At 31.3% G+C, this 20,948-nt stretch overlaps 2 protein-coding genes across 13 annotated transcripts; both read right to left on the bottom strand.

Annotated features, from left to right (window-relative positions):
- Window positions 1-370: 370 nt before the first annotated feature.
- On the bottom strand, window positions 371-3,683 carry LOC137823485 (omega-3 fatty acid desaturase, chloroplastic). Its single transcript, XM_068628649.1, has 8 exons — window positions 2,590-3,683; window positions 2,378-2,467; window positions 2,028-2,094; window positions 1,823-1,915; window positions 1,534-1,719; window positions 1,360-1,440; window positions 916-1,053; window positions 371-829 (listed from the first exon to the last, which is right to left on the bottom strand). The coding sequence occupies exons 1-8, from the start codon at window positions 3,108-3,110 to the stop codon at window positions 644-646; spliced, it is 1,362 nt and encodes a 453-aa protein (XP_068484750.1). The 5' UTR covers window positions 3,111-3,683; the 3' UTR covers window positions 371-643.
- Window positions 3,684-9,958: 6,275 nt separating this feature from the next.
- Window positions 9,959-19,785, bottom strand: LOC137824309 (uncharacterized). 12 transcript variants are annotated; one of them, XR_016514877.1, is made up of 24 exons: window positions 19,557-19,785; window positions 19,299-19,429; window positions 18,407-18,491; window positions 18,215-18,268; window positions 17,788-17,879; window positions 17,550-17,653; window positions 16,463-16,538; window positions 15,081-15,531; window positions 14,197-14,535; window positions 13,903-14,106; window positions 13,697-13,795; window positions 13,528-13,600; window positions 13,230-13,361; window positions 12,840-13,125; window positions 12,507-12,745; window positions 12,296-12,420; window positions 12,032-12,149; window positions 11,799-11,854; window positions 11,603-11,696; window positions 11,328-11,514; window positions 11,131-11,211; window positions 10,946-11,055; window positions 10,800-10,862; window positions 9,959-10,324 (listed from the first exon to the last, which is right to left on the bottom strand). XR_016514877.1 is itself a non-coding variant. In XM_090293958.1 (24 exons), the coding sequence occupies exons 1-24, from the start codon at window positions 19,602-19,604 to the stop codon at window positions 10,217-10,219; spliced, it is 3,354 nt and encodes a 1,117-aa protein (XP_090150084.1). In that variant the 5' UTR covers window positions 19,605-19,785; the 3' UTR covers window positions 9,959-10,216. The 12 variants fall into 12 exon arrangements, 7 of the variants coding, with proteins under 7 accessions (XP_090150084.1, XP_068485989.1, XP_090150086.1 ...); XR_016514878.1 differs by having other exon boundaries at window positions 12,851-13,125; XR_016514876.1 differs by having other exon boundaries at window positions 12,851-13,125; window positions 13,234-13,361.
- Window positions 19,786-20,948: the final 1,163 nt, after the last annotated feature.

Raw genomic sequence — 20,948 nt, 5'->3', positions numbered from 1 at the left:
TTGTGACAATTGAAATTTCTATTATTGATTTCTTTCTCACGATTCCATAAATTTTAAAATTGATTAAAATTATCCCATTTATAACAATTTTGGAACGAGTTAACACAATACACGAATATGCAAAACCCCTTAATCAATTTTAAGATTCGTGATCAAATATACAAATTTCAATGTTCTATGCAAAGGAGTTTTAAATTTTTATAATTTTTAAATATTATGACAATTAACAATCACTATTTGTATTATTACAAAGAAATCGGATTGAACCAAATTTAAGAATAAAATAATGGAATTTAAAAAAAAAAAAACAAGGCATTCAAATAAATCTATAAAAACGAAAAGAGTATAGAGGAGTGAAATTAAGCCATAATTTAATCAGAATTTAATATATCACTTCAATCTATATCATATAATCAATTTATACAGAGAATTAAGTATTGAAAAAGGATAAACTACATATAACCTAAACATTCTATGATGCAGTTACAATGAAATTATATTATGATCCATCCATCCCTTTATTAATGAAGGATTCAACTCTAAGTGACTGCAGTAACTTAAAGAGAAACTCAAGACAATGTTTACAGCAATAAGAATTTGCATAAAAGTCTCTCTTTTGTCTGCATAGAAAAGAATTTAAACTTCACTCTGATTTGGATGAGCCATTAATCTCAGAGTCAGTTTGATAGTACACAACATCTCCTGTGTCACTAACAAAATGGTCAGTCTTGAAGCTCCTTATTAACTCCCCAATAAGGTGAAAAGGGAGAGGAGTTGATTTCTTTGGCTCTCTGTAATATTCTCCAAACACTGGCTTAGCAGCCTCAGTCTGCAACAAGACAACAAAAAACAACATTCAAACTCAACATCTTAGGTAAATCACTATCCATTCTTTGAACAAAGGTAGACACTCACAGCCTCCACTAAGTGATAGTGTGGAATTTGAGGAAATAGGTGATGAATGACATGAGTTCCAATGTCATGGTGAATGTTATTGATCCATCCATAGTCACGATCAAGAGTAGTTAGACCACCCCTAAGGTAGCTCCATTCCTGTTCAACATGAAGGAGGATAAAGATGTAAACTAAATTGTATTATGGAAAACATTAGCAGAGTGAATAGTGTATGCATTGATAATTTCATTTGATCACAAAGAGGCAAGCATTATACGTTTATCAACTTGTGTAATAATTATCTTATAAGGCATATCAATGATAATTTGTGATTGATTTGAAAACATAACTTTTTTACACTGCAATATGTAAGAATTAAGCTCATAAGTATAACAAAAATATGCCAATACTCAAGTAGACCAGTCCTTTTTCATAGGAAAGAAAGACTCAGAAGAATAAAGGTACCTTTCCGCGATACCAAGGTAATTTGTCTTCATGGCCATGATGGTGCAAATAAGTCACCAAATCCAACCACATAACGAATAACTACAGATCCAAGAAAAGTCAAATGAGAACTTCATTCATTCTTGACTCAAAAATGAAATACCATGGAAATGATGGAAAGGGGGAGAAATTCACCATATAGGGAACACCATAAAGCTTAAGCAGTTGAATTGGACCAATTACAAACCCCAATCCAACAAGCAATCCCAACATAGCAGCCCAACAAGCTGTGGAAGTAATAACATCTTTTTTTTCATTTGGAAGAAACAAATCACTGCTAGGGTCAAAGTGAGAACCAGTCTTCCCAGGACTCCTACTCCACTGGATTCAAACATTAACAGCCACCATGTCAATTCTTCTATCTAGACTTAAAGAATAATTAATGTTCAAATTATGGTCAAACCATGTAGGCACAACAACTTACAAGGTACACAGGATATGCAAGAAGGGGAAAAGGGGCAGTGAATCTTAACAAACGTGTTACAGTATCCAAGCTCCTGAACACTCTTTCAGGCAACTGCAAGAATATCAACAAACCTCCTCTGTCAGAAATTTTGATCACTTAGGGAAAAATAACTTGGAGCCAAATGGTATCTCTAAAAACAAGAACAGTGAGAATATCATCTCACCGGATGCCAAGATTCATCATTTTCAACATGGCCATGATTTTGGTGATGAGTCCTATGACTTATTCTCCTGTATAAAATATCAGTTTCAAACATAAATTTAAAGCTATAAGTAAATAAAAAATAGTATAAATATGTTTATATCCCTCAAAATTCAGTTTTTTTTCTCTACCAAAATTTAATGTTTTTAGTCTGCCTGTATATTTATCAAAAGTAACGTGCTTTAGCCCCTGGTAGACTAAAAACATACTAAACTTTCACAAGAACTAAACCAAATTTACAGATATTTGAAAGATATAAACTATTTAACTCTAAAATTTAAAAGGGCTATTCCATCAGAAGCATCAGCATACCATCCGTGATATGGTACTAGAATTGAAGAATGTAGCAGATGCCCAACAACACTGTTCAATTTGGGGTTGTTTGAAAAGCTTCCATGACCACTGAAACACCCAAATCAAGAAGTAAACTCATCAAGTCAAAATTATAGAACCCAATTTAGCACCACCAAAATAAAGCTTCATCCAAATTAGAAAAAAATGAAGAAAAGAAAAATAGTTATTACCAATCATGACCAAGAACAAACAGAGCCCAGAACATTGTGCCTTGAGCAGCCCAATAGAGAGGCCAAACCAACCAATTATTGAGATAAGCAGCAGCAGCAGCCAATCCCAAGACAACAATGACATCCCTCGCCACATAGCTCATGGACTTCCAAGGGTCCTTCACCCAGCAATGCTTTGGAATAGCAGCCCTAATATCAGCCAAGTTGAATGGTGGTGGAGCACCAGGGTCAAATTGTGGGAGCTTCTCATGATCAACCCCATTAGTCCCATTCATTACATCAACAACATTAGTTTGCTCCTCTTCAGTGGAAGGGACCCTCAAAGGGGCACTCACTTTCAACCCCCAATTTCTCTCCCTAAGATTACATCTCAAAGGTTGAAACTTAATCTCAGCCACACTCTTATTTGTGTCCAAAAATCCAACCCTGGAGGAGCTGGACAAAACAGCCCCAGTTCTAGGTCTAGGAAACGCTGGAGCAAGAGGCTTCATGCCACATTCTGATAATACCCAAGTCGCCATAGGACTCAAGATTGAAGCTTCAAAAAAAGGTTTATAGGGTCAGGTTCCTGGTCTCTACAGGAACTAAAATAGAAAAATCCCCGGACAGATTAGAGACAAAGAAGAACACAAAAGATGAGAACCAGAAGGAGAAGAGAAAAATTGCCAGCAGAAGCAAAATTTCTACTCCTAAAATACTAAAATATTTGGTCATACAATACTCCAAAAAAGCAACTTGCTTGCGAAATTCAAATATTGTTAACAAACACTTAGGTGGTAACTTGTGTTTCAACCTCCAACAACAACCACACAGAATTTCAGCCCTTTGTTTCTCTCAGGTCCTGAAGCTTTTGCTCTGAGGCTTTGAAGAATAAAGGGCCAAAAGGGTGTTGAAAGGAGGCTAAAAGACCGTATCTTTATTGCTCGGTGATGAATCTGAGAATGGGGGGTGGAACTTAAATATAAGACGGTGAACCAGAAAAAAGGGGTTTGTGGATTTTGCAAGGGCAATTTGGTCATTCAGAATTTTTTTTATGTGTTTTATGTGTAGAGACCAACCCAATCCGTGTTTACTTTTACCATAATCATTCTCATAAATGAGTGTTTTTCATTCGTGCCGTGTATTTGACCTATTATGATGGAGGGTCAACAGGGGAAATATACACTTTTAAAAAATAAAAAACAATGAAAGTTAAAAATAAATAATAGTATACAAGTATATTTTATTAGAGGACAATAAAGATATAAGAAAAATAATATAAATTTTTTCATGCAATTGGATAGGATAAGTAAGAAAAAAAATAAAAAGTATTGCATTATATTTATATTTCCGAGTTTGTTGCACCGTTATCTTATTATTTATCTTGTTGGTGTAATCTTTTTTTTAACGATTGAGAAATAAGAAAAAAATAGAATATATATATATAGATATGAAAAAATATGTATTCTATTTTTATTCTGCATATTATATTATATCTTTAACATATAATAATTTCGACAAGTAAAATTAAACTCTATTATTGATTGAAATATAAAATTAGATATTTTTTATTAAATAAGTTTTAAATTAAATATTTTTAATGACTGTAATATAATTTTGAAAGTATCGTCAATCTTAGAAAATTAACTACATAAATAAAATATATTTTTTTATAGTTTAGTTAAATTATATTTTTTAATTGGTAAAAGGATTTAAAAATTAAGTTATAGTCTGTTATTTTTATAATTACATCCTATTATTATTATTTGATTTATTATCTGATATACACAATATGTTCGTAGCTTATGTTATATTATATTTTTAATCATAAAGAATATATTAATGTAATTTATTTATTATTTATCAAACTAAAAAACTATATAACTAAAGAAAATTTTGTGAAAAAATGCTAATATATGAGGCATGAGATTAAATTTTTTATGAATGGAAGAAATAAACCAAGTATTTAATTTGATTATTGTAAAAAAATACAAATGAAGGTGATTAGTAATAATTTGAGATGAAAAAAAAGTGTTTGTGTTTTTGTGATTTGATGGCACAAAGCGAAAAGGTGAGTGAATATGGAATGAGAAGCAGTTTTCCTTGCTTCGTGGGTCGGTGGTGTATTATCATATTCGTGTATCAATGTGAAACTTAATTTTCATGAGACAAAACACCCACGTGCCACACGTGACATTATTGTAATTGTTTACACTTTTATTATTTTCATTTCATAAACATTGGTCGGAAATTAAACATATCTGTGATTTGTTTACACTATTCTTATTTTCATTTCATTAATATTGGTCGGAACCAAAACTATGCCTCAAATAGTGTTTGTGCTCAACAACACTTTTCTTGTTGTGTACCAAAACTATGCCTCAAATAGGGTTTGTGCTCAACAACACTTTTGTTGTTCTGTTTGGATTGAGATAAACAGTGTTTCGGTATGAATAGTGTTAATTATGTGTATTTGTATATATTTTGGGATTTGGGATTTGGAATTTAGGATTTAGAATTTAAAGAAGATAAGTAAATGAAAATTAGTCATCTTCCAATATGTCTGATGATTTACGAAAAAAACTTATGTATATGCATCTATAATCACTTTTTTACCTTTCTATTTTCAAAAGCTGAGTGAAAATACTATGCATGACAATTGATTATTTTTAGGTAAAATCGATTGTGAACTGTTTTGAAGACGAGAATCGATGTTAGAGATAGGAAAATTATTAAACAAATTTTATAGGAAAAATTATTATCTTCACACACTCACCCATAATTATAACTGATTATGCGTTAATTTTTTTGTGAAAATCGATTATCAAATGGGCATAATCGATGTTGCATTATTGTGGTGTTCATTCATATGCACACTACAGGGGTTGCTTTGTTACCTTAAATTGTTTTTGAAAGTTCAGATTAAAATAATAATAATAATAAATATGAATTAATAATAATTAAATTATTATTATTTTATTTTGGTTTAATTACCTTTTTCGTCTCTATATTTATAGTCAATTTGGTACTGTGGTTTTTAAAAAATTCAATTTGGTCCCTAAGTTTTTTGGTCCCTAAGTTTTTTAAAATGTATTCAAAATGGTCATTTCTGTTAAATATCACCAAACGGCGTTAAGTGGTGCTTATGTGACAGACACGTGTAAGTTACGTGGATGGTGATGGTGCTTACATTACTTTAGTGAATAATGAATTAGGGTTTAGGTTATTCAAATTGGGGATTTCGAATTTCTGATTTAGGGTTTCTAATACGAGGATTGCTCCCCTGGTTGGATTATGTGGTGCGCTTCCCTGCTTTGATTCCATTCGGAGGTGTGCTCCCCTCATTCGATTCTGTGGTGCGATCGTGAGTTACGGTGGTGAGAATATCACTGCTTATCTTTTCTATAAATATCTTCTAAACAGTCAACGTATTTGATGTACCCTCACATCACTTTTGTGAAATCTTCAATCAGGTTTCATTTACATATAATAAACTTGAGTTTACAATGCAGCCTTGCCCCTGGGAAAATATAAGCAGTGATATTTTCACCATCGTAACTCACGATTGCACCACAAAATCGAATGAGGGTAGCACACCTTCGAATGGAATCGAAGCAGGGAAGCGCACCACAAAATCCAACCAGGGGAGCTCGTATCAGAAACCCTAAATCAGAAATTCGAAATCCCCAATTTGAATAACCTAAACCCTAATTCAGTATTCACCAAAGTAATGTGAGCACAATCCACGTAACTTACACGTGTCTGCCACATAAGCACCATTTAACGCCATTTGGTGATATTTAACAGAAAGGACCATTTTGAATACATTTTAAAAAACTTAGGGACCAAATTGAATTTTTTAAAATCCACTGTACTAAATTGACTATTGGTTATAAATATAGGGACGAAAAAGGTAATTAAACCTTTTATTTTATATTTATTTGTATAAAATATTTAATAATATTATTAATAAAAATAAGTAATAATAATTAATAAAAATAAAAATAGTTATTTATATAAAAAATTATATAAAATAAAATTATTATTAATTATAAAAATAAATATATAATTAATTTTATTATTATTTTTTATTTAAATATTTTTAAGACAAGGTAAATTTGTAAAATTACATTTTATACTTTTTAAAAAAAATAAAAAAATTTCCCACAATCAGGACATAACTTACGAACTTCAATAAATTTTCTTCTTAAATTACTTCAAATTCACTTCCTCAAATACCCTCCCTAATACAAAAACATCTATATTAACATATCATTGCAAATTTCTTATCTGAAATAAGACATTTATGATTTTTCTTTCTAGCTTGTTTAAATAATAATGTTAAGATTAATTAGCATATATGAAATATTCTCCATTTTTTGAAATTTAAAATTTTATTATAGCTTTATTTTTAGAAAACACTTTTTATTTATGGAACCTTATTCCAAAATCATCTAAAATTGTGAAAGGTAATTTTATTATTTCAAAGAATGTAGAAGTACAAGAAGAAACATATCTGGTACTAACTCGAATTTGGGTTGAATTTAGGTCTAAGTAAACATATCATAATTCTTACACTCATATTTTTCACTTGTACGTCCTATCTTTTAAAAATATTGATTTTACCCTTTCTGATTTATCACTCTTTCAATCTTCAAAAGCTGAATTGTTATGCTGCTCTTCATTGGTTCTCCCTATGAGTTATTCATTAGACATTGGTGTTGGAAGAAGTAATAGTATTAGTGGAGATTAAGGTTTTATAGAGGTTGACTTAAGGTTTTATAGAGGTTGAAGTTAGTTAACTCCTTTAAATATTTTTTTCAAGTATTTAAATAATAGTGGAAATGGTGTTGATTTTTAAGTTATTTTTAGATTGTAGAATTGGAAAGTGATTCGGATTATGCAATTCAAAATAATAATAAAAAATTGTATTTAATGTAGTTATTAATTTTTTGAAAAGTCAATTGTTGCATTTTAAAATTGTGTAATATGTAGTTAAAATTAATGAAGTTTCAAATTTTACAATCCAATTCACATAAATCCAAATTATACTCACATAAATCCAAAATATAATTTGTAACATATTTTTATATTGAACAATTTAAAAATATGTATTTAACTTTTGGATTATGTAATCGAGAAGTTGTTTTCTAATTTTTTTTTTAATTTTGTATTATAGAAAATAGTAAATTTTATTGCTTGAAAAAGATTTTATGTTTTGGAAAGTTGTGATGAAAATTATATTCGATAAAAATGGATAATCAAATTTTGAGTAAAATATTGAACAAAGTTGATATATTGACCGATATTAATGACTTTCTTAATATGATGAAATGTCATAATTTTTTTTTAAAAGAGATTGTAATGAATCACTCAAATAGAAGTAAATCTTTCATTATTTATACTCAAACTTTGACAAGTGACATATCTTAATATTATAATATTTTTGTTTGTACGCGTTTGATACATAGAATGACCTAGTTAAATGAGTCTTTAAGAGTCTTTAAAGTTAGTACTCAAGTTTGAAATTGTCATTGTCATATCAAGTTTAAATACAACAGATGACTAAAAAATAACGAAAACATAAATAATAAAGACATGTATTGTTTGGTTGTGAAAAATGTGACAAATACAAATATTATAAAAAGAATTACAACTAGCTATAATTATAATAAGAAAATATGATTATTTGTTTAGATTGTATTGTAAATCAGTTTAAATTATGTGGTAAATCAATAAGTAAAGATAAATGAATTATGAAGTTATTGTAAAAATTATAATGTAAGTTGAAAAATACATTAGTATCTCATTTATATGTTAACATATTAAAAACTAATGAATAATTCATGGATATAAGTCTCTTAGATTATGTGAGGATGTGTTTTTTATTATTATATTTTCTTTTATGTTTTATTGTTTTGAATTTGGTTTTAAAACAAGGTTTTGATTTTTTTTTCCATATTTTAGGGTTTAGGCTTTTAATAGTAATATTTTGTGTTGTTAATAGTAAAATTATTTGGGAAAATTATTTAAATAAAATACACATAAATCAAATTTCTTCCAGAGGTTAGATTAACTTTGCTGAAGAAAGTCAAATATAAAGAAAAATCATGTCTAGGGATTCATCACGGGAATAAAACGTTATTAAATTTTGTTATGAACTTTAAAAAATAAACTAAAACTAGAATTTCCTAAATCATCTTTTGTATATAAATAAAGAATTTGCATAAATATTTCTTTTTATGTTATTTTAAAGTTACCAACTAAATTATTACTAATCTCACTAAAAATTTCTACTTAATAACGAAATACAACCTTCAACAAAAATTACCATCTTTTTAGTTTTTAATTATTTTTTCAGTTACTCTCTCAAAGCACTCCTGATCATGTAATCATTCTAATTTGTCAAAAATTAAGATGAATAAGAGTATGATGCTGCAGTTAATGTTTGAATCAAAATCCAGTTATTTTAATTTCAATAATTTTCTAAATCAATTAATAATTTTTATGAATGGTTGTCACCAATGACACTAAAACGGTTAAAAAAATATTTGGTCAAACTTTTTTTTAGGAGAAAAATAAAATACTAATTATTTATAAACTAAAATTAATTTATATATAAATTAAAGATAACAAAATTAAGAAATTATATAAACAAACCTACGAATTAATTTAGGTATAAACTAATTTTAGCTTGTAAACAAATTTATTTATTATTTTTTTCAGAAATATTTATGAAATAAATTATTCGTATATGTTTTTGATAAAAAAAAGTTGGCATCAAGTCTTTCTTATGAAAAAGGACAGGGAATATAGTGTTATAAGTGTTGAGAATTATGTGTAAAATATTTTGAACAAAACTGTTTCAGAACTGAATCAACCTGATAAAAGAAAATCCAAAAACAATCAAACTGATTTAAAAACAATCTTAATCAAACAATTTTATGAACACAGTTCAATTGACTGAACAGATTTTATAAAATAGTTCATTCAATCTGGCTAAATTCTTTGAAAAAATTAAATCTAGTTAAATTTCTTGAAAAAACTAAATCTTAACAGACCATTTTTTATAAAATGATTCAGTTCAATTATTTGAAAGAAAAGAAACATTACTGATTCATTATGCAATATCACAAGTGCATTCTGAATAGACTTTCCATTTGGAAGAGATAATCATAACAAATTTGTTTTAGAACAAAAAGGAACATTACTCTTTTAATACTAACTAATCTTACACAACTTTTTTTCATAAGATTTGCTACATGTAACATCATGCTCTACCATATGATCCCAATCTTTGTTCAAAGTGTTTTCCGAAATCCATACTTCACTCATTTACATTTTCTAACAAAGATGACTAATTAAAAAATCTAAGCATAGCATTCACATATTTGAAAAAAACTGCAACTTTTTTCTCTCATTATATTCTTTATATCTATCACTATTACAATATGAAACTGATATGATTCAAATATCTCAAATTGTGAAAACAAATAATGGCACAATTGTAGTAGCTGTAAAGAATAACCACTAACTCTGCAGATGTTATGTGTTTTCCTTTTGCTAATTCTATTCCACAGATGAAACAAAAACAACGCTAACAGCCACAAATATATACAAGAAAATAAATACATACAATTTTTTTTTTCTATATTTGCCACCATTTCCTCCTTTCCATGGTCTTGACAAGCTCATTTGCTAATGATGCAAAGTCTTCAGCTCCACTTTGCAATTCGGCAGTGCGTTGGCTGATTCTCTGAATCAAATTGAACAGTAAAACTTCATTTTGGCAGCGTTTATGAATCATGATAAAGATGCTTCAAGCATAAGAAATTAGTGACCCCTTCGTACTAAAAGACTAGAGAGTGAAGAGATGTTTTATATTTAACAATAGAAAAATAGACAAACAGCAACTTCAATGTAAAAGATGAAAAAAAAAGGTTGGCTTAAATAAGTTTAGTCTTTGAAAATGACATTTTTTTGCATTGGTCTCTACAAGTATTAGTCTAAAAATTACGAAAGTTCTGTTGTTAATCCTACTAAGGGATTAAAACCATATAGTTTTCCCTACAAAAAAATCGTTTTTTGTTAAATATAGTGCTAAAAACGAATTTTTTTTACATAAGGACTAAACAAAAGGTGTTTCCCTGTTTATTTTAAAGAATTGCCCAGCAACAGAATTTGATTGTAAGTTATGTAAGTTGGCATGATGAGATGAGATAATTTTCTACCTCTAATTTTTCCTGCCTCTCCATAAGCTTGTTTCTTGCTTGTGCAGCAGCTGAAGAAGCATCCTGAAATCAGATGTTGATTAATAATTTAACTCATTGATACCAACAGTGTTAAAAGACAAAGAGGATGGACAGCTTAGCACTACCCCAGTTTTTCTATAAGCAGCCATAATTTCTTCAGGTGTTCTAAGCCTTGGCTTTACATCATCCTTATTGGTACCACCTTCAAACAATTTCTCCCTATCTCGTAACTTATCTGCAGGCAAAAGGAAGAAACTGTCACTAATCTTTGTAGTTAAAATATGATACATGTTTTGAGAAAGTGATTTACCTTTTTGCTTGTTTTTAACATCAGGAGATGAAGTAGAAGTCTTAGATATTGGCGGGTTGGGCTCATCTATTTCAATGTCATCTGTGCCCAAAAAAAGAATATTTTGAGGTTTTGTTTTTGACAATTCAAACTTCAAAGTGTGGAAGTGTTCTAGTTATGAAATCCAATAAACACCAAGTTTAAACAAAAATGTAAACCTATATCAAGCTCCACTTTATTATCTGCGACATCCACTGTTGGAAGGGGATCAGGCAACAGGGGCTTAAAGAAAATGTCTTCCAAATTACCAAAATCGGAGGCTGGACTTTTAGTCACATCTGTTTGAGAGGGTTTTCCTCCTTTAAGTCCTTTGACAATACCACCTAGAATCCCTGGTACCATGGTCTGCACCAAAATGGTTAAGCTAATTAAACAACTTTTTAATGGTGTGAACATTAGGATCCAAACTAAGGTAAATCAAAGAACCTCAAACCTGTTTTTTCTTCTGATTTGTAGAGAATCTAAAGGCAGCATCAGCTGCGGCTGCAAGAACTTTGTCATGAAGACAAGGCAAATGCTCCAGATTACTAAAGCAGGATAGCAATGTTAGTCATCTTTTTCTTCCTTATTACTACAGTTTAACCAAAAGTCCACAATGTTATTGCATCATTACAGGATAACAAAGATACCTGAATTCATTTTCGCCAGCCAGTAATGAGATTAATGCCAATTCAGAACCGTTTGCCTGTAAGTTATGAATATAAGAAGGGTGCTTTGAAGACCAAAAGTTGCAGACTTTGAATTTGACTTGAATGCTTTCACCTCAATACTCAAATATGTTTTACAGTATCCAGTAAAAAAACAGGGCGTAAAAACAGAGATGAAATTCTTGACAATTTGAAAGTTATAGAGAGAATTGTACCAGCACTATCTGTCCATAATCATCAGAACACATGGTTTTATCCATATTCACTTTATAATTCCATCTTAAAATTGACAATAAAGAGCTTTCTGCAACCAATTGCAAATCTGGCAAAGACCTGTCCAAGGACGAGCAAAATAATCCAATAATTTATCATTTCAAAGAAAATTTGATTTGCTAGAATCCACATTGTCTTATTCAAAATACTCCCCCAACCCAACCCTTTAGAAACAGAAGAAAGAACAAAAACACTAGCACTTTCACCTGATTTCAAAGGCTCCGGTCTGAAGCAATGATAGAAGCCCATAAACTTTATCATCTTTCTTAAGAATCGAAGTCCAATAAGAAGATTTAGAATGTTTCACTTTACGAATTGGTTTCTTATGTCCCTGTAAAGAATTATCATATAAGTCAAATTCATTCGCATACAGACTTAATGTAAATGTAAATGTGAAGTGATAATGAATTAATGAACCTCTATCAAAGATTTTGACGAGAACAAGCGCAATGAATTCTCGCAGCATAGCACAACAAGTGGATCCAACATTAAATCTCCAGAATGTGAGGCTTCTGAACAGGAAAGATCCGCCTCTGATGAATTTACCCTAGCTGATAAGGGTTCTTCCTGCTCATCAGCTCTAGCATCAGCAGTATTCTTCAAGAGTTCATCCTGCAGCTTGTCATTTGATGCTTCAGAGGTTGAGATGCTACCCTCTGAGGTACAAAAATCTGTCAGAATTTTCAATGATATTTCGAGAGCAAAAAAACTGAAAACATGCTTTGTGTTCTTCATGAAATTTGTACTTGCCTATAACATACATTGAAATTGAAGTTGATTCCTTCACATGTAATAGTCGACTAGAGATCATTTTACCACTATTACCATCAACTATGTTAAGTTTTGAATCTTGGGATAACACAAATAGTATTTCTTCAAGAGAGTTTCCTGAAACTGTATCTGATTGCTTTAAGTTCACATAACTTTGAAAACATGCTTCTTGTTTCCAAACCAATGAAGTAATGGGAGAGGTTGAGCAAGGTGCACCATCAATCAAGAACAAAACTGACAATGAAGTCATATTACAGACTGCAACCTGGAAAGAAGATATTTACCAAGATGTATCAATTGAGAGACCTCCCACTACCCCTTACGATCAAATAAAAAGGCAACGAGAATTAACAAGTAGTCAGATAATACCCACACGACCACTTGAAAATCCAATAGCAAGTTTGGTTCCAGAATTTGCAAATGATAATGCTTGTACTGAAGAATCCAGAAGAGAAAAGACAGCACTACAATGAGTTTTTTTTCCTTGTGGAACATCATGAACTGCAAAACACATTTCACAAATCACGATACAATGAGTCAAGGCATAACAATTTCATTTTTCAGCATAGATATCTTTGGAAACACAAGAAACATGAGAAAGGGGCCGGGTAAAAACTCAAACAAAGAAGATAGACTTCCATTATGGTGACAGAAATCTAAGAATCACCTTCACATTTTGATTGTGTGACAAAATGGAAATTTTTTCTATTGGAGGGGACTTTGAGGTCATAAATGCGAACCTATTAAAGTCATCACAGCAAAGGAAATAAGCACAGAAAAAATATTGTGTTATGTAAGATAGATTGATAGATTGACATATTAAGAAGATATCTGACAAGACCACATTCATTGCCCACGGCCAACAGTAAGGAAACAGAGCAGAAGTCCAATTTTGTCACTGGAGCATCTGAACCAGCCACTTTTGTACCATTCACCTACCAAAAAACGAGATAATTGTGTGACAAAAAACAAATTATATGTGGAAATGTAAGGACATTGTCTTTGAGTTGATTTGGGGACAAAGTAGTTGTAGAATGCTTACCTCTCCCTCTATGTAGCAAATATAAGATAAGACTGCATGTGTAGCATCACACACAAGGACAGATCCATTAGAATAACCCACAAAATAAACACTCTCAACCTCAGCACCTTTTGTTGCAGACAACTGACTGGGAACACCCCCAGTCAAGGGCCAATCTGAAGGGGCAGATCCAGGCCTCAAGCCAGTTCTCAAAGCTGAAGCAACCTAAGATAAATGAAATAAGTAGATGAAAAAAATATAACAAACAAAGATTAACTGAAAGTGTGACAAATTACACGCAGGCAAAAAAGTTACCTCAGTGAGAAGTTTTGATGAATTTGACTTACTGGGCAACCTGATAAGTTTTGCAACAGTCAAAGATGGATCAGTCATAGGTACTAGCACCGGAAATTCTACAGCAGGAACAGATGGCGTCCGTTTCTGCTGGGATGTCAATGTGGACAGGCTATCACTATTATACAAATGTAGTTGTCCAGGGTTTGTAAGTACAAAAACTTCATCTTTACTGTTCAGCCCGTTTGTTCCAGGACTAGGCAGTAAAGTCAAGTCTGCAAAAGAACCACTAAGTGTAAGGTCTGCACGATTAGTGCATCTTACAGACTCCGTTCCAGATGACCATTCAAGAGTTAAAACCTGTAATGAAAAGAGGCATTCTAAAGTTTAGGGGGACATAACATACATGCTTAGAAAACATTTTAATAAGAAAAAATACTGGCCATCAAGCAATGGTAACAAGTGACTAGAAATCCTACAACAACCTCAACATCATATTTGTTCAACCTTACCATTTAAACTAACAGAAGATATGGGAAGAAAATAATGAAAAAATATCAGGGGAAATCCTCAATTTAGTAATCAGATGATAAACCTACATTAAATATCTATATTTTTAAAGTTTATCCAACCAGGATGGTGCTCAATCAGGTTTACAACATCATAAGGAGTATTCCATTATTTTTTATATCCTGCAAAGTCCAAGTAAAATACTTCTTCAATACATTTCAGATTTTAGGAATGATGAAACATATAAGAATGTTTCAATCACAACCTTGAACCAATTTTGAATGTATTAGATGTTTTATAACCAGTATAGTTTATTATAATTCAGAAGCAATTGCCATAAAACCAATAGAAATCAATTTAAAATAAAATGATAAACAGACAAACAAATAACTTACTGTCAGAACTTCTTCAGATCCAATATCATCACCACCATAGACAAACAACTGTCCAGAATTATCACTTTGGGATTTATAGCTGTCGGACCATTTTAAGACAATGACGGGGAGTCTTCTTTCTGCAGTCGAAAGTTGCAGCTTAATAACATTTTTAGAAGTTTCTTGACCTTTAGAAGGTGCTGCTGATGACAAGTTCCATAGAAGGATATCTCCGTCTAAGTATCCCACCGCAAGAATAGACCCAGTAGAAGATGCCCAGGAAAGAGCAGTTATCTCTTTGTCTCCCAGATTTTGTTCAATAATATTAGCTGGAGGATTAGCCCCCGTTTCAGTAGAAGGGTTACCATCCTCATCCTTCAATTGGAGATCTTTTCCACCACCAAGGAACGCAATTCGAGCTTCAGAAACATCCCAAAGAATGAGCAACCCATCCTCAAATGCAATCAAGAGTCTACAAAATATAAAATAATTTATTCTTCATTGAATTGAAAATATAACTTCTTTTACACAACTATGGAATATTAGATTAAAAGTTAGCTATTAAAGGGGTAAATCAAATACTTAAATACTTCACCAAACATCCTATAGTACTTTATTGTGGGACTTAGACACTTCATAATACCCAATCATATAATTGCCCTAAGAGTTTATCACCTCACTGAACTTCTCTACTGGTTTAAAATCCTCCACACCTCAAAACTCTCAGTAGGAAGCTCCTTTCCAAGACATCAACAACTAGTTTGATACTAACTGATAAGAATCCAAACACTTGGAGAACCCACACTTAAACTATTAAGGAGGGAGAACCAAACACTTATATACTCCACTGAGCATCTCATACTATTAAATGTGGGACTTAGGCATCCCACAATATTTAAGTCCCTATGAAATAGTCAAGAATTCTTCACAAGCAAACAACCCCAATTCCTACAGATCAGAACATGAGTCACACAACTGTATCAAACTACTGATCGAAATATTTGCTGTCTGAAATATGGTCACCCATCATATCATTCAGGGGTTCAAAAATTTAGATACATATACGATATAGAATACATACTCATGAAATCAAGCAGTGTTGTCTCTGTCTCTGAGAATATATACTATGAAAAATTACACAAACTGTTTTGGAGGATGGCTCTGCATTTTTCATCAAATGTTTGTAGTACTTTTGAAAATCTGAGAAATTATATTGATAGTGAGAATTAAAAATATGAATGTTAAAATAAAAAGTTATACTCTAATTTTACAAAATCCTATTTTTCAATTGGCATTGTTAGTTAGGCTAAATCAATAAGTAGCTGTCAAGTAAAAATTCCAATTTATAAATTTGCCAGAAAGAGATGTAAGGCTAAAATGCTGTATACTATTTATTATCTTGCCTGTTCCCAGATGAAGAAGGTTGTAAAAGAATTCCAATGATTGGTTGTACACTGGGATCTGAAAAGCCTGCAGCTTCTGTCAAAGAGAATAAAACAATGATAACAAGCAGTTCTTAAATCAAAGAAAATAAATAAAAAAATTAAATACTGGAAGACAGAGCCATGAATCAACTCAAGATATTTGATTATAGTGGTTATGTAAGATTAATATTGCAATGCGACACAGCATTGTTTATCTTAGTGCTACCCTCATCCAATATGAGCCAAACATAATTTCTGTGTGGAAAATAAGATTGTTAGGCACTGAAACAAGTCTACACCAGGAGAAGGGGGATGACGGGGATCCATACTCCATAGTGAGAGAGGTGAAAGAAATGAAAGAATAATTACTTGTGAGCCAAACTGTAGATGGACTCTAAGCATAAAGGACCGACATCATATAGCATGAGATGAGAAGATCCTGGCATGATTAGAGGGAGAGATGAACATTTAAAAGGAAAGTGAGGGTCAAGAGGAGAAAAACAGAACTTTGAGAGAAGGTTGGTGCCTATTGGCCTGCGGTTAGATTATTTTGCAGCCTCTGGCTTTTTTCATCAATTTTGCTACTGTTTTCTGTGCTTTCATGAGGACTTTACACAGTTGTAAGGAGCTAAGCTAAGCTCCCTTTCTGTTGTATTATATAAATAATACCCAGTGATTTTAGCTTCTATTCTATGCAATATGACTTCAGAAAATGCAATGTATGCATTTGATTCATCCAATGATTAAAAGTGTGTGCGTAGGGAATTAATAAGGCAAGAGAGGGAACAAAATGAATTTGTAACTATGCACTAAAAATATAAAGGTAGTAGTCGTTTGACAGTTACAGAGTGAGAATTAAGTTAGGAAGGTTTGGGTGCTCTCAAACACACCCTGTTTACGGGAAATTCTTGAGGCTTGCATAGTCAACTTCTGAATAACAACAATCTTGGGTCAATGTTCATTTTCCTTCAATTCTTTCATCGTATTTCCATTTTTTATCAAATAAGTCTATCAGTATTATATATCAATCATCAAAACAAAAGACCAAAAAACTAAAAAAAAATACCCCTTAGAAATTTTGCTGACAAATTATATGATGCCTTCAAAAGTTGTCCTTTCTCAGCTTCAAACTTTATCACAGAAAATAAGCCATGCTGATCCCCAACATAACTGAACATTATAACAAGTAATGTTACTAATAAAGGGCCGCATAAATGTAATCACAACCATTCGCAGCTATCTACTACTAGGAACAAGAGCAAAAGTATAGAGATTTACTGCTTATAAATTTTCCATAAACATACATGAAATGTGAACCGCTGACCACAGAAAAAGCAGTAATATCGGATTCCCATTTTAAAGAACAAACAAGGCTCCGGCTCTCAAGATTCCAAACCTGCCAAAATCATAAGAAAAATACAAAAAGACATTCTAAGCCTTAACTTTTATAAGAAAGGAACTCTTAGTCAATCACTTTACTGATATAGACCATAACTTGACATGCTAAAATGCTGGATGATGAAAAATCACACACGTTACTTTCCATTCTACAATTAATGATGAATGGTAAGAAAAGAAACTAGAAAAGGAAAGCAACCACATAACTCAGAGATATCAATGATAAGTGTAAAGGACTGATGAAAACCACAATATTTAGCCTATTTAGGGGGAAAGCTGTTAGAAAAAAATGTATCAACACAAGCCGATAGTTAAATGTAGGAAAGAAATTACCTGGATATCATTGTCATTTAAGACCCCAACTAAATGCCCCTGGTTTTGCAGGAACTGCGAGTGCCAAAAGAATCAAAGGATCAATATGCTACTTACATGAGCTTAGATGGAAAAAAAATTGACAATTTTGCAGCATAGAAAATCCAACAAGATCTAACCGCATGTCAATTTGAGAAGTTCAATGACACTTACTTCCAAGTATTTGTAAGGCAATTGCTTAGGAGAAACCAAAAGTCCTTCTATATTATCACCACCTATCACCTTAAGTCTTCCATCCCTGCCATTGAACTACCCAATATAAGCAATCAAACACTCACCTCCTATAATGAAATCCATTTGCCAGCTATGATTAAATCATGCTATATGCCTGGTGTCAAGTCATCATAACATTTGAAGAATTATGCATTAACCATTATGATAAGAATCATGTCATCCCACATTTTCTGGCTAAACATGTACAAGAATTCAGTTAGACTTTCTCTTCACAGAATGACCGTTTCTTATTATTATCATTATGCACATTTTTAACTGAAAGACCCAAAAAAAGTGTCAATATAAACAGCGAACTAGGCATCACATCACCCTTCATCCCGTGGACCCTAACAATGAACTGAACTTCATTTCAAGGTTAGTAAGGATAACCCACCGAGATTTTTTCATCCTAAATTTCAGAATTCACTTTGACCAAATAAAATTTGTCTCATGCATGGAAGCAGTTCTAACTGCAATTACTAAACCACCGTATAATAATTGAAAAAGACAAAAGAGCAACTTCAAATTTCTTATCACGGATAATTAGAATAACCCGAGATCAAATTATACTGAAATGTTGAATCCAAAAACCCTTTTAACCCCACCCCCCATTACTAAACAACCAAGTACCATAAATATTAAATTGTTTTTTTATATAAACCACGTCGTATCCTCTATCAGAGATAATCCTACTATTTGAGCAAGGTAGGACCATTGTTAGACGATAAATAGAAAATTATTTAACATTACCGTAAGTCCAAGGTACAGTACCATACCCAATGAATAAAAACAATAACTATCAAAAACAAATTCAGAGAGATAGAGAACTGACAAAGTCCCAATAGCCAAAAGTCGTTGAATGGGATCAAAGGCGAGAACTGAAGCAGTGGATGGAATGCCGTAGTGAAACACAATTCTGGGATCCAACTCACTTCCCTGCAAACCACCATGCTGCAACTTATGCTGAACCAAAACCAACCCAACCCCAGAAAAAAAAAATCACAACATGAAAGAGTAAAGGAAACCCAGAAGAAGAAAAGAAAAGTTAGATGAGAAAGATAGGATTTTTATATTCGAGTTTTTAATTTACGTTGGAATGGTGCAGCAGAGCCTTGTCAAACAACCTCTTGGCAAACATGGTTGCCGATGATGTAGTTGTTGTTGTTGTTGCCGAGTCTTAGGTGTCTTCCTCAGTTTTTTGATGAACTGATGATCATTCCAATGCTTAGTATTTTTTCTTTGCTTCAAAAATCAAAACTTTCTTTTTAATAAAATGGAAAAGAAAAATTCTTCAGCTCATCTGCTGGTCATTGGTCAATGAAAGAGTTGTTTCACACCTTTTCTAAATTTTGTTAGTCATAATAGTTCAAACGATATTATAAATGATTAAAGTGTTGAATTTCAAATGGGGATGTAGCTCAGATGGTAGAGCGCTCGCTTAGCATATGAGAGGTACGGGGATCAATACCCCGCATCTCCAATTTTTGGGAAAGGCTGGCTGGATATTTCTAATTTTTTTATTAATTTTAAACTCTTGTAAAAAAATATTATCTTGGGCAATTGTTTTAATTATTAAGAATAAAGTAAAAATACTATAAATATATGATGTCACAATTTTATTATATATATATATATAATAAATTTCATTCAAATCAATTTTTATGGTGTAAAATGTTAGTAATTTGGTCTATACTATCATTATTACTAGTGTTATTATATTTTACTCAGGTTAATTAGATTCGTTCATCTAATATGTTTGAATATGTTATTTCATTCGTCGATTTAATCTAATCAGATTCGTTTATTTAATATGTTTGAATATTTTATTCAATTTGCTGATATTAAATTTGATATCATTCATATAATCTGTAGAGATATCTCACTCAATTATTTAAGTAATTGGACATTTAAAACATACAAGTTCAATTTAGTTTTAGTAGAACAGGTGAGTAGACAATTTTATGATTAAACAAGTTACTTATTTTATGTGATGATACAATTTAAAGATATGAAATGTTGTAACATTAAGAGAATAAATCTCCACACAAAAATGTTTTATACAAAATGATATAACTAAAGGATATTATTCATAGTTAAAATTACTTCAACTAAAAGGACAATATTATATAAATAATTTGAGTATATTTCAATTATGATAAATATTGGACACTGACGAGAGATTTATGAAGGTAAAAACTCATTAAAATAATGTAAATAAGAGAATATTTCAATATATTATTGTTGTTCATTTACTATGAAAAATTACTTTATGTACATCTCAATTGACTTTATCGTAAATAATGTCTTTCACATGTACATTTTCACGAACTAACTTATATTCTAATAAAGAGAACATCTTGATCTTAAAATAAATGAGACATCATGTTCATCTAAGGAGGGAACATCCTAAATTGGGAATAGATGTCATCCAAGTCTAGAAAGTAAGAATTTTGCAAGAACATTAGACACTCACATAAGACTT

The sequence above is a fragment of the Phaseolus vulgaris genome, chromosome 8 (genome assembly GCF_051622355.1).
Source record: "Phaseolus vulgaris cultivar YP4 chromosome 8, ASM5162235v1, whole genome shotgun sequence".
NCBI classification, from domain to species: Eukaryota; Viridiplantae; Streptophyta; class Magnoliopsida; order Fabales; family Fabaceae; genus Phaseolus; species Phaseolus vulgaris.
The sequence above is the reverse complement of the archived record's forward strand: the minus strand, read 5'-3'. Positions and strand labels throughout refer to the sequence as shown.

Excerpts from the sequence above, each read along its gene's own strand:
- LOC137824309 (XM_090293958.1), bottom strand. The coding sequence starts at position 19,604 with ATGTTTGCCAAGAGGTTGTTTGACAAGGCTCTGCTGCACCATTCCAAC. Across the intron at positions 16,539-17,549 it reads GTCAGCAAAATTTCTAAGGG|AAGCTGCAGGCTTTTCAGAT; the intron begins GTATTTTTTTTT and ends TCTCTTTGACAG. Across the intron at positions 14,536-15,080 it reads GATCTGAAGAAGTTCTGACA|GTTTTAACTCTTGAATGGTC; the intron begins GTAAGTTATTTG and ends TTTTCATTACAG.
- LOC137823485 (XM_068628649.1), bottom strand. The coding sequence starts at position 3,110 with ATGGCGACTTGGGTATTATCAGAATGTGGCATGAAGCCTCTTGCTCCA. Across the intron at positions 2,095-2,377 it reads CTAGTACCATATCACGGATG|GAGAATAAGTCATAGGACTC; the intron begins GTATGCTGATGC and ends TATTTTATACAG. Across the intron at positions 1,441-1,533 it reads TTTATGGTGTTCCCTATATG|TTATTCGTTATGTGGTTGGA; the intron begins GTGAATTTCTCC and ends TTGGATCTGTAG.